The sequence below is a fragment of the Coregonus clupeaformis genome, chromosome 8 (genome assembly GCF_020615455.1).
Source record: "Coregonus clupeaformis isolate EN_2021a chromosome 8, ASM2061545v1, whole genome shotgun sequence".
In the NCBI taxonomy this organism is placed as follows: Eukaryota; Metazoa; Chordata; class Actinopteri; order Salmoniformes; family Salmonidae; genus Coregonus; species Coregonus clupeaformis.
In genome coordinates, this window is record NC_059199.1 from 37,222,471 (window position 1) to 37,236,799 (window position 14,329).

Here is a 14,329-nt window from a genome sequence, read left to right on the forward strand (position 1 = left end):
GTGCCCACCTATATTCAGAAGGTGTGTGTGTGTGGTGCCTACCTATCTTCTTGTTGCGCTCCTCTCCTCTGTTGTGCATGATGATGGGAGAGTAGATGAAGGGACTCTTAGTGGACATGTTGTTTCCCAGAAGGCCTTTCTGTTTGTGGGGGCGCAGGCTGATGGGCAGGTCCAGCAGCTTCGCTGACCTGTAGGAGGGGAGAACCAATCAATTCATCAAATGTATTTATAAAGCCCTTTTTACATCAGCAGTTGTCACAAAGTGCTTTACAGATACCCAGTCTAAAACCCCAAAGAGCAAGTAATGCAGAAGCACAGTGTCTTGGAAAAACTCCCTAAAAAGGCAGGAACCTAGTAAGAAAACCTAGAGAGGAACCAGGCTCCGAGGGGTGGCCAGTCCTCTTCTGGCTGTGCCGGGTGGAGATTTAAGAGTACATGTGGCCATTAAGGCCAGATCATTTCTCAAGACGGTTGTCAAGGGAAGGGAGATGGAGAAGGAGCGAAGGAGGCAGAGAGAAAGATAAACAGTTTTATCTCAACAGCCATGTCCATTAAAGGTCCCAAGAGAGAAAATTAGATGGATTTTGGCATGGTGAGCCAAACCCACACACACACACAGATACAGACACACACAACTCTGCCAATCAGATGGCAGCCGAACATAAATCCAGTAGAATTGGTGAATTCCGTCCTGAGATTCAAGCCCAGACCATTTAATGAGCAAAGCACTCTGGAGGTGTGAAATGGAGCTAGTGGACACAGCACTTATCACCTCTCTGAGTAGCCAGGCATTCATCTATCTATCTACACACAGACAAACTGTACAGACGGTCCTCCATCTCTCCTGGTTCTACTAATGGCCCTGCCACCACAGAAAGAGGGGGAGATGGATACAGAGAAGATAGAAAACAGGAAGAAAAAGTGGATATAGAAGACAAGTGTTTTGAGTGAACTTACTGTAACCTAAACACTAGGCTGCCTTTTAAAAAGCACAGTACTATTTTCTTCTCAATAGTGCTGAGCGATTACTGCTTTTTCAGGTCGGTTCAGTTTCAGTTCGATTATTAAAAATGTATCACGGTTTTCGATTTCGATTATTTGGGATGAATGCTGTAACACAGAATAAAACAATGAATAAAAACCCATGATGGTAGTGACTTCCCATGACTGATTATCACTTATTAACCATCATTTATTCACATTACTTTACTTTAATAAAACATTTCAGTTGTTGTGTATATTATATTTGTTGACTTTATTATTTTATTCCAAGTCATTTTATCTCTATAGAGCTGCTGCCTATGCTGTCTGAGAAAATCCCTATTTTAGTAGTTCTTCAAAGTAAATAAGGCATATTTTTATGACTGCTGAATACAAACTATCAATCACTTTGATCATGTATTTTCAGGTAGAGATCCCTCACGATCGCACATTGTAGTTAATTACCAAGTTTTATGCGCTAAATTATGTAGAATATTGGCCTGTTAAAAACTACAACTCCCTACTAAATCGCACAGTTCAGGCTGGATCTGATTTATCTCTAGAGAAACTGTGTAATGTGCGCATTGAGCTCACAGTAAAAAACGAACAAAAATGGTATTCAAATTATTTTACCGACATCTGTCAATTAGTTGTTTAAAAAACAAAAAATAACCGACATTTTGGTTAATCGTTCAGCACTACTTCTCAATGACTAACCTGGCTAAATAAAATAAATTCACTTGAAATGCATTAATAAAAAATGGCCAACTCAATTTACACAAAGCTTAACTATTTTCAACGGCCAAGCATAGCCCACTAAACATGTTGTTGCAAAAGCAACAGAGCCCCAGACTAGCCAAGCCTATTCAACAGAGCCCCAGACTAGCCAAGCCTATTCAACAGAGCCCCAGACTAGCCAAGTCTATTCAACAGAGCCCCAGACTAGCCAAGTCTATTCAACAGAGCCCCAGACTAGCCAAGCCTATTCAACAGAGCCCCAGACTAGCCAAGTCTATTCAACAGAGCCCCAGACTAGCCAAGTCTATTCAACAGAGCCCCAGACTAGCCAAGTCTATTCAACAGAGCCCCAGACTAGCCAAGTCTATTCAACAGAGCCCCAGACTAGCCAAGTCTATTCAACAGAGCCCCAGACTAGCCAAGTCTATTCAACAGAGCCCCAGACTAGCCAAGTCTATTCAACAGAGCCCCAGACTAGCCAAGCCTATTCAACAGAGCCCCAGACTAGCCAAGTCTATTCAACAGAGCCCCAGACTAGCCAAGTCTATTCAACAGAGCCCCAGACTAGCCAAGTCTATTCAACAGAGCCCCAGACTAGCCAAGTCTATTCAACAGAGCCCCAGACTAGCCAAGCCTATTCAACAGAGCCCCAGACTAGCCAAGCCTATTCAACAGAGCCCCAGACTAGCCAAGTCTATTCAACAGAGCCCCAGACTAGCCAAGTCTATTCAACAGAGCCCCAGACTAGCCAAGTCTATTCAACAGAGCCCCAGACTAGCCAAGTCTATTCAACAGAGCCCCAGACTAGCCAAGTCTATTCAACAGAGCCCCAGACTACCCAAACCTATTCAACAGAGACCCAGACTAGCCAAGCTGGCCTAATATTCAACAGAGCCCCAGATTAGCCAAGCCAGGCCTATTTAACAGTGGTGTTCATTTCTGTTATTTGACTGACTTTTACTGAAACATAAACAAGTCATATTTCACCATAAACATATTTACAAGTAGATGCTTCTGTAAATCAGAGTGTCATGTAAAATGTGCACTTAGATCTCAAACAGCTATAACACTGTGTTCTGGCCAGGGGGGAGGAGGGTGGAGAATAGCTACAATCATTACACCATTGTCAGAATTCCCTGACATTGTTGAGCGGGAAGAAATATTGTCTATTGATCAATCACGCCAGTCAGAGTAGCAGTTACTTGATGTTAGAACACTGTCGTAACTATGATGAGCTCATTGGTACATTGATTAGATCAATCAGAATATGACAGTTCAGACACCAGGGTTGTGTTCATTAGGGCCCACCATAGCAAAACGTTTTGTAATGGAAAACGAAAACATGATTGACTTACGTACCTGACGATGGGTAGCTTGCTGAAGGGTACAGGGGCCAGTTTGAGTCCATCAGGCAGGGTGATAACCTCCATTCCTCCTGGACATTTAGATGTGTAGTTCTCCAGACTCTGAGTCACCTCCTTCTTCTCTGTGGAGCGGAGAAAGAAGTGACCAGGGTTGGAAACCTAGAGCACAGGGGGCTCCCGAGTGCCGACCCGGGTTCCATCCCAGGCTGTGTCACAACCGGCCGGGACTTCTTGTGGCGGGCCGGGCGCCTGCAGGATGACTTCGGTCGTCAGTAGAACAGTGTTTCCTCCGACACATTGGTGCGGCTGGCTTCCGGGTTAAGTGGGCGGGTGTTAAGGAGTGCGGTTTGGCGGGTCATGTTTCGGAGGACGCATGACTCGGCCTTCGCCTCTCCCGAGGCCGTTGGGGAGTTGCAGCGATGAGACAAGATCGCAATTAGATATCACGAAATTGGGGAGAAAAAGGGGGTAAAATAAAAAATCTAATCAAATGTAGAGCACATTATTGATGGTCAGTCTGACCATTTGAAGTGACCAGGAAAAACTATTTCTACAAAGACAAGCGTGCTTTTACAAGCCATAGTATGTAAAGCACATATTATTTGACACCCTTTTGATAGACTCACCATTTGAAGTATCCAGTGGTCTCTCGCTATAACTAGTGCTCCTAGTCTAAGCAGATTACATGGCCCTGCCAACTTAATTTAGCATGATAACACTAATAACCCAACTCCAGCCCAGCCCTCTCTCCAGCCCTGTCCCTCCTCCCCATCCTTCAGGTTTTTAGACAGGGTGAGTTTTATAGCTGGATCAATAAAGACGTTTACGGCCGTGCTGTATCATCACTCATAAGCCTCGCTGCTTTAGTTGCAAACAAACATGTCTCTGAGTTGCTCTGCTGGCTGGGCCTCACACCACAGGGGAGCTGAGTGAGAGAGCAATATATACTACAGCCAAGATAGGCTACTTCTCAGTTCCCCACTACATACAGTGTGGGAAAAAAGTATTTGATCCCCTGCTGATTTTGTACGTTTGCCCACTGACAAAGAAATGATCAGTGTATCATTTTAATGGTAGGTTTATTTGAACAGTGAGAGACAGAATAACAACAAAAGAACCCAGAAAAACACATGTCAAAAATGTTATAAATTGATTAGCATTTTAATGAGGGAAATAAGTATTTGACCCTCTCTCAATCAGAAAGATTTCCGGCTCCCAGGTGTCTTTTATACAGGTAACGAGCTGAGATTAGAGCACACTCTTAAAGGGAGTGCTCCTAATCTCAGTTTGTTACCTGTATAAAAGACACCTGTCCACAGAAGCAATCAATCAATCAGATTCCAAACTCTCCACCATGGCCAAGACCAAAGAGCTCTCCAAGGATGTCAGGGATAAGATAGTAGACCTACACAAGGCTGGATTGTGCTACAAGACCATCGCCAAGCAGCTTGGTGAGAAGGTGACAACAGTTGGTGTGATTATTCGCAAATGGAAGAAACACAAAATAACTGTCAATCTCCCTCGGCCTGGGGCTCCATGCAAGATCTCACCTCGTGGAGTTGCAATGATCATGAGAACGGTGAGGAATCAGCCCAGAACTACACGGGAGGATCTTGTCAATGATCTCAAGGCAGCTGGGACCATAGTCACCAAGAAAACAATTGGTAACACACTACGCCATGAAGGACTGAAATCCTGCAGCGCCCGCAAGGTCCCCCTGCTCAAGAAAGCACATATACAGGCCCGTCTGAAGTTTGTCAATGAACATCTGAATGATTCAGAGGAGAACTGGCTGAAAGTGTTGTGGTCAGATGAGACCAAAATCGAGCTCTTTGGCATCAACTCAACTCGCCATGTTTGGAGCAGGAGGAATGCTGCCTATGGCCCCAAGAACACCATCCCCACCGTCAAACATGGAGGTGGAAACATTATGCTTTGGGGGTGTTTTTCTGCTAAGGGGACAGGACAACTTCACCGCATCAAAGGGACGATGGACGGGGCCATGTACCGTCAAATCTTGGGTGAGAACCTCCTTCCCTCAGCCAGGGCATTGAAAATGGATCGTGGATGGATATTCCAGCATGACAATGACCCAAAACACATGGCCAAGGCAACAAAGGAGTGGCTCAAGAAGAAGCACATTAAGGTCCTGGAGTGGCCTAGCCAGTCTCCAGACGTTAATCCCATAGAAAATCTGTGGAGGGAGCTGAAGGTTCGAGTTCCCAAACGTCAGCCTCGAAACCTTAATGACTTGGAGAAGATCTGCAAAGAGGAGTGGGACAAAATCCCTCCTGAGATGTGTGCAAACCTGGTGGCCAACTACAAGAAACGTCTGACCTCTGTGATTGCCAACAAGGGTTTTGCCACCAAGTACTAATTCATGTTTTGCAGAGGGGTCAAATACTTATTTCCCTCATTAAAATGCAAATCAATTTATAACATTTTTTATTTTCGTTTTTCTGGATTTTTTTGTTGTTATTCTGTCTCTCACTGTTCAAATAAACCTACCATTAAAATTATAGACTGTTCATTTCTTTGTCAGTGGGCAAACGTACAAAATCAGCAGGGGATCAAATACTTTTTTCCCCTCACTGTACCTCTGCTTGGACAGCCACAAAATAACACATTATGAGCCTGAGCAACAGAGCAGCACAGACAGACTGACAGAACATACTGTGGTCCAGAGTCAGGATGACCATGCAAACATGTCCTTCAGTAGTTCTGATCTGACAGACTAAAGAGCAGAGCAGTTCCAGTGTCAGGAAACAGAACGGAACATCACCGTGATAAAAGCTTTCTCAGAGTCAGAGTGCCCTTATTGAAAACATTGACATGGCCTTGCTTTATATAAAAATGTATCTATTAACCTGTTGTTCAAACACATTCCTGTAACTTAAAATGCTCACCAAATTAAGGTCTAAAAGGGATGTTAAAGCCCTCTGTTTATTATAAGTCGAGTCACATTCAGTGTTGGGTGTTTGCAGTGTTGGGAAGTGGCTTAGTGATAATGGTTGAACAAGCAGAGAAATGCTGCATGCAGCATGGGTGGGCGGCGCACAATTGGCCCAGCGTCGTCCAGGGTAGGGGAGGGAATGGCCGGCAGGGATGTAGCTCAGTTGGTAGAGCATGGCGTTTGCAACGCCAGGGTTGTGGGTGCGATTCCCACGGGGGGCCAGTATGAAAAATAAAATAATGTATGCACTCACTAACTGTAAGTCGCTCTGGATAAGAGCGTCTGCTAAATGACTAAAATGTAAATATAAAACCGCCTGGAAGTAGAAATGGACTTATGGAAGGATTTGAGTATTGTTGCTGATAGTACATTTCTACCACAGCAGTCACGGTGGATGGTTCCCTGTCTACCTCTCTCTCCCCCTGCCTGCCTGTCTGGCTGTCTACCTCTCTCTCTCCCTGCCTGGCTGTCTACCTCGCTCTCTCCCTGCCTGCTTACCTGTCTGCCTACTTGTCTGCTTGCCAGTCTTTCAATCAGTCTCCCTGCCCACTTCCCAGCCTGCACGTCTTTCTGTCTGCCTCCCTGCCTGCTTACCTGCCTGTCATGGACAATTTAAAATGATTCCTAAACCTGCATGGAGTCTGTTTGTCGATACATTTCAATTTAGTAAATCGTATTTGGAAGCCCAAGTAACGTAGTCTAACAGTAGAACATGGAGAGTTGAAGGACAGACCCAGATGAACGAAAACTCTGTATTGATCCTCATTATGGGATGATGTGAGGTAAACACTATCTTTGAAGAGCTCACTGCAGCATTACACAAACAGCTCTATGACTGCCATACTCTCTCTCCCTCTCCAACAGTGTTTCTTTCAGTTCTTCTTTCTATCTGAGACCCCCCCAAACACATAATACAGCTGCTTTTCAACTCCAGTTAAATTCCTGTGGGGAATCTATTTGATTCACTTTCACTTGATGAGTTTCGAGAGCAGAAGGTGATTAAACAAGTAAATATTGCTGGAAATTCAAAATGTTTGCCATCAACTAGTATGTCAGTCTGTCAGTCAGCAGAGAAATAAGCAATTAAATAAATAAGCATTGGAAGACTTTAGAGAGTAAAAACTAAATAATAGGAGTTCACTGATTTAAAATAGGCCCACATCAATTACAGTGAGGGAAAAAAGTATTTGATCCCCTGCTGATTTTGTACATTTGCCCACTGAAAAAGACATGATCAGTCTATAATTTTAATGGTAGGTTTATTTGAACAGTGAGAGACAGAATAACAACAAAAAAATCCAGAAAAACGGATGTCAAAAATGTTATAAATTGATTTGCATTTTAATGAGGGAAATAAGTATTTGACACCTCTGCAAAACATGACTTAGTACTTGGTGGCAAAACCCTTGTTGGCAATCACAGAGGTCAGACGTTTCTTGTAGTTGGCCACCAGGTTTGCACACATCTCAGGAGGGATTGTGTCCCACTCCTCTTTGCAGATCTTCTCCAAGTCATTAAGGTTTCGAGCCTGACGTTTGGCAACTCGAACCTTCAGCTCCCTCCACAGATTTTCTATAGGATTAAGGTCTGGAGACTGGCTAGGCCACTCCAGGACCTTAATGTGCTTCTTCTTGAGCCACTCCTTTGTTGCCTTGGCCGTGTGTTTTGGGTCATTGTCATGCTGGAATACCCATCCACGACCCATTTTCAATGCCCTAGCTGAGGGAAGGAGGTTCTCACCCAAGATTTGACGGTACATGGCCCCGTCCATTGTCCCTTTGATGCAGTGAAGTTGTCATTTCCCCTTAGCAGAAAAACACCCCTAAAGCATTATGTTTCCACCTCCATGTTTGACGATGGGGATGGTGTTCTTGGGGTCATAGGCAGCATTCCTCCTCCTCCAAACACGGCGAGTTGAGTTGATGCCAAAGAGCTCCATTTTGGTCTCGATTTTGGTCTCATCTGACCACAACACTTTCACCCAGTTCTCCTCTGAATCATTCAGATGTTCATTGGCAAACGGCCCTGTATATGTGCTTCAGACGGCCCTGTATATGTGTTTTCTTGAGCAGGGGGAACTTGCGGGCGCTGCAGGATTTCAGTCCTTCACGGCGTAGTGTGTTACCAATTGTTTTCTTGGTGATTATGGTCCCAGCTGCCTTGAGATCATTGACAAGATCCTCCCGTGTAGTTCTGGGCTGATTCCTCACCGTTCTCATGATTATTTCAACTCCACGAGGTGAGATCTTGCATGGAGCCCCAGGCCGAGGGAGATTGACAGTTATTTTGTGTTTCTTCCATTTGCGAATAATCGCACCAACTGTTGTCACCTTCTCACCAAGCTGCTTGGCGATGGTCTTGTAGCCCATTCCAGCCTTGTGTAGGTCTACAATCTTGTCCCTGACATCCTTGGAGAGCTCTTTGGTCTTGGCCATGGTGGAGAGTTTAGAATCTGATTGATTGCTTCTGTGGACAGGTGTCTTTTATACAGGTAACAAACTGAGATTAGGAGCACTCCCTTTAAGAGTGTGCTCCTAATCTTAGCTCGTTACCTGTATAAAAGACACCTGGGAGCCAGAAATCTTTCAAATTGAGAGGGGGTCAAATACTTATTTCCCTCATTAAAATACAAATCAATTTATAACATTTTTGAAATGCGTTTTTCTGTTCTTTTGTTGTTATTCTGTCTCTCAATGTTCAAATAAACCTACCATTAAAAGTATAGACTGATCATTTCTTTGTCAATGGGCAAACGTACAAAATCAGCAGGGGATCAAATACTTTTTTCCCTCACTGTAAATAGCCTGATCACATCATTTGCCTCTCCAAAATCGAAATAGACATTCATAAATGCAGTCAGACACATAAAAACTACAGTGTAATATGTATTTTTCCATCTAACCTTCAGACCATACAGTATTACCCCCCCCCCCGACAGGGTGGAGGCCAGAAACAGAGCTGACAACTGGCAAGCCTATGAATGAAGTAAACGCTGCCTCCTCCACTTTACTGCTCACATTGAGTAATGAACTACTGCAGTGCACAGGTAGCGAGGAGAGTCAATACATCCTGGCATGTACTGGGCTCAGCGACAGACTCTGTAACAGAGGAAACAACTCATCTTCCCAGAGACGTAACGATACAACATTGTTTTCCTTTCGTTTTTTCACCAAAAACACAGAGCACTGAACACAGAACTTTAATTATACCTAAATGGAATATTTAAAACTTAGGTTAATATATTATTTAGTATGAGACCACATAAATCAACTCAAGGAAAACAAGGCAAAACCGATTCAACTCATGAATTCTACATTCATACTTCCACATTCATAACTGGTTCAACGGTCTTAAAAACTTTGAATGACACTCCATAATTTCTTAGTTCCTCCGCTCATTTTGAAGAGAAACCGCTATATTTCCATCCAGAGCAGAAGCAGCAGATCAGTAAACCATGGTGTTGTACTGTAGAGGACCCCTGGTGATGACTTTGAAATGTTTTAACATTCACAGCCTCTTAACTGACTGAGAATCTAGGGGGAGAGAGAGAAGAGAGACTGGGATTTCAAATACATCCTGACAGTAGTAACAGTCTCAATAAAACAGAGGGCGATTCTGCCAACTGTCACTGAAGATGAAGGACTGCCCTGCCGTGTGACAGAAAGTGCTGACAGAATACAAACTGAAATTAATATCAAATGGATTATGATGTTTTTATTTGTATTACTGTTTTGGAGGCAGGGATGTTTACAAGGAGAAGTCAACTGCAATGACATCTGCATATTGTGGGCGAAAACCCTAGCCTAATCTTATACACTGCTAACCAGACTACTGCACTAGAAAATGTAATGTTGGTGGGAGACTGGCAAAAAGTGCCAACAGACTTAGAAAATATGTGCGCTTACTTCAGTGTACAAAGATGGAATGAGTGAGCGGCCATCTTATGCGACTGTGAGGATCTAGGGAAATCAGGAGGGAGTCTGAGTGCCTGGGGCTTTCAAGCAACTCCATCAACAAGTTCAGTTCATAATGTTGTTTACTTCAGTTCACACTAAAGTAGCCAGGAACTTGTATACTTTAAGTTACTGTTATGTACTACTCAGACATATACTGAACAACATGCAACAATTTCTAAGATTTTACTGAGTTACAGTTCATAGAAGGAAATCAGTCAATTGAAATACATTTGTTAGGCCCTAATCTATGGATTTCACATGACTGGGCAGGGGCGAAGCCATGGGTGGGCCTGGGACGACATAGGTCAACCCACTTGGGAGCCAGGTTCACCCACTGGGGAGTCAGGCCCAGCTAATCAGAATGTGTTTTTCCCCACAAAAAGGCTATATTACAGACAAAAATACTCCTCAGCACCCCTGTCTCCCCCTCCTCAGACGATCCCGCAGCTGAAAAAGACGTATGTGGCGGTCCTGGGCTGGTGTGGTTACACGAGGTCTGCGGTTGTGAGGCCGGTTGGAGGTACTGCCAAATTCTCTAAAACGACGTTGGAGGCGGCTTATGGTAGAGAAATTAACATTAAATTCTCTGGCAACAGCGCTGTTGGACATTCCTGCAGTCAGCCTGCCAATTGCACGCTCTCTCAAAACTTGAGACATCTGTGGCATTGTGCTGTGTGACAAAACGGTTAGTGTCCTTTTATTGTCCCCAGCCCAAGGTGCACCTCTGTAATGATCATGCTGTTTAATCAGCTTCTTGATATGCCACACCAGTAAGGTGGATAGACTAGCTTGGCAAATGAGAAATGCTCACTAACAGGAATGTAAACAATTTTGTGCAAATGTTAGAGAAATAAGCATTTTGTGCTTATGGAACATTTCTGGGATCTTTAATTTCAGCTCATGAAGAATGGGACCAACACTTTACATGTTGCGTTTAGTAGAACGGGAATCATATTGGTATTAGGGGCTATACCCATTCTAGTAATTATATTTCTAAGCTATTACCGATAGATTCTCAACTCCTAAGATGATTAAACTGCCTCCAAATCACACTTGGTTCAAATCATATCAAATTGTATTTATCACATGCGCCGAATACAACTGGTGTAGATTTTACAATTAAATACTTGCTTACGAACCTTTCCCAACGATGCAGTTAAAAAATTATAGTAAAAAATTAAATTGAAACTAACACGAGGAATCAAATAAATAAACTGCCGATTTAGCAGGTTTTCCTACTTACAAAGCATGTAGAGGTCTGTCATTTTTATCATAGGTACACTTCAACTGTGAGAGACTGAATCAAAAATCCAGAAAATCACATTGTATGATTTTTAAGTAACTATTTGCATTTTATTGCATGACATAAGTATTTGATACATCGGAAAAGCAGAACTGAATATTTGGTACAGAAACCTTTGTTTGCAATTACAGAGATCATACGTTTCCTGTAGGTCTTGACCAGGTTTGCACACACTGCAGCAGGGATTTTGGCCCACTCCTCCATACAGATCTTCTCCAGATCCTTCAGGTTTCGGGGCTGTCGCTGGGCAATACGGATTTTCAGCTCCCTCCAAAGATGTTCTATTGGGTTCAGGTCTGGAGACTGGCTAGGCCACTCCAGGACCTTGAGATGCTTCTTATGGAGCCACTCCTTAGTTGCCCTGGCTGTGTGTTTCGGGTCGTTGTCATGCTGGAAGACCCAGCCACGGCCCATCTTCAATGCTCTTACTGAGGGAAGGAGGTTGTTGGCCAAGATCTCGCGATACATGGCCCCATCCATCCTCCCCTCAATACGGTGCAGTCGTCCTGTCCCCTTTGCAGAAAAGCATCCCCAAAGAATGATGTTTCCACCTCCATGCTTCACGGTTGGGATGGTGTTCTTGGGGTTGTACTCATCCTTCTTCTTCCTCCAAACATGGCGAGTGGAGTTTAGACCAAAAATATATATTTTTGTCTCATCAGACCACATGACCTTCTCCCATTCCTCCTCTGGATCATCCAGATGGTCATTGGCAAACTTCAGTTGGGCCTGGACATGCGCTGGCTTGAGCAGGGGGACCTTGCGTGCGCTGCAGGATTTTAATCCATGACGGCGTAGTGTGTTACTAATGGTTTTCTTTGAGACTGTGGTCCCAGCTCTCTTCAGGACATTGACCAGGTCCTGCTGTGTAGTTCTGGGCTGATCCCTCACCTTCCTCATGATCATTGATGCCCCACGAGGTGAGATCTTGCATGGAGCCCCAGACCGAGGGTGATTGACCGTTATCTTGAACTTCTTCCATTTTCTAATAATTGTGCCAACAGTAGTTGCTTTCTCACCAAGCTGCTTGCCTATTGTCCTGTAGCCCATCCCAGCCTTGTGCAGGTCTACAATTTTATCCCTGATGTCCTTACACAGCTCTCTGGTCTTGGCCATTGTGAAGAGGTTGGAGTCTGTTTGATTGAGTGTGTGGACAGGTGTCTTTTATACAGGTAACGAGTTCAAACAGGTGCAGTTAATACAGGTAATGAGTGGAGAACAGGAGGGCTTCTTAAAGAAAAACTAACAGGTCTGTGAGAGCCGGAATTCTTACTGGTTGGTAGGTGATCAAATACTTATGTCATGCAATAAAATGCAAATTAATTACTTAAAAATCATACAATGTGATTTTCTGGATTTTTGTTTTAGATTCCATCTCTCACAGTTGAAGTGTACCTATGATAAAAATTACAGACCTCTACATGCTTTGTAAGTAGGAAAACCTGCAAAATCGGCAGTGTATCAAATACATGTTCTCCCCACTGTATGTATCGGTGTTTGTGCTGTGTCGGTAAACGTGTGTGTGTGCGTTTGTAGTGTATGTAAATGTGTGTGGGTTTTGTGTGGGTGTAACAGTGTACTGAGTGAGTGAGTATATGGTGTGTATATAAAGTCTAGTGAGTGTGGGTAGGGTCAGTGCAAGATAGTCAGTGCAGATAAACTACATGACCAAAACTATGTGGACACCTGCTCGTCGAACATCTCATTACAAAATCATGGGAATTAATAGAGTTGGTCCACCCTTTGCTGCTATAACATCCTTCACACTTCTGGGAAGGCTTTCCACTAGATGTTGGAACATTGCTGCAGGGACTTGGTTCCATTCAGCCGCAAGAGCATTAGTGAGGTCGGGCACTGATGTTGAGCGATTACGCCTGGCTTGCAGTCAGCGTTTCCAATTCATCCCAAAGGTGTTCGATGGGGTTGAGGTCAGGGCTCTGTGCAGGCCAGTCACGTTCTTCCACATCGATTTCGACATACCATTTCTGTATGGACCTCACTTTGTGCACGGGGGCATTGTCAAGCTGAAAAAGGAAAGTGCCTCCCCCAAACTGTTGCCACTAAGTTGAAAGTACAGAATCGTCTATAATGTCATTGTATGCTGTAGCGTTAAGATTTCCCTTCACTGGAACAAAGAGGCCTAGCCCAAACCATGAAAAACAGCCCCAGACCATTATTCCTCCTCCACCAAAATGTACAGTTGGCACAATGCATTGGGGCAGGTAGCGTTCTCCTGGCATTAACCAAACCCAGATTCGTCCGTCGGACGGCCAGATGGTGGAGCATGATTCATCACTCCAGAGAACACATTTCCACTGCTCCAGAGTCCAATGGTGGCGAGCTTTACACCACTCTATCCGGCGCTTGGTATTGTACATGGTGATCTTATACTTGTGTGCGGCTGCTCGGCCATGGAAACCCATTTAAAGAAGCTCCCGACGAACAGTTCTTGTGCTGACGTTGCTTCCAGAGGCAGTTTGGAACTCGGTAGTGAGTGTTGCAACCGAGGACAGACCATTTTTACGCGCTTCAGCACTCTGCAGTCCAGTTCTGTTAACTTGTGTGGCTTACCACTTCCCGGCTGAGCAGTTGTTGCTCCTAGAAGTTCCACTTCACAATAACAGCACTTACAGTTGACAGGGGCAACTCTAGCAGGCCAGAAATTTGAAAAACAGACTTGTTGGAAAGGTGGCATCCTATGACGGAGCCACGTTGAAAGTCACTGAGCTCTTCAGTAAGGCCATTCTACTGCCAATGTTTGTCTATGGAGTTTGCATGGCTGTGTGCTCGGTTGTATACACCTGTCAGCAACGGGTGTGGCTGAAATAGCCAAATCCACTAATTTGAAGGGGTGTCAACATACATTTGACCCTTCACTCAGTACTTGGTTGAAGCACCTTTGGCAGTGATTACAACCTCGAATCTTCTTGGGTATGACGCTACAAGCTTAGCACACCTGTATTTGGGGAGTTTCTCCCATTTTTCTCTGCAGATCCTGTCAAGCTCTATCAGGTTGGATGGGGAGCGTCGCTGC

General features: G+C 44.2%; 1 protein-coding gene across 4 annotated transcripts in view; it reads right to left on the reverse strand.

Annotated features, from left to right (window-relative positions):
* LOC121571948 (trafficking protein particle complex subunit 9) overlaps positions 1–14,329 on the reverse strand; it is a 322,870-nt gene that overhangs the window by 264,397 nt on the left and 44,144 nt on the right. For all 4 annotated transcript variants that reach the window (XM_041883749.2, XM_041883745.2, XM_041883747.2 and 1 more), the window contains 2 exons: positions 3,079–3,205; positions 43–188 (listed from right to left, as the gene is read on the reverse strand). In XM_041883749.2, the coding sequence (XP_041739683.1) occupies positions 43–188; positions 3,079–3,205 (273 nt within the window). The remainder of the gene's footprint in view (positions 1–42; positions 189–3,078; positions 3,206–14,329) is intronic.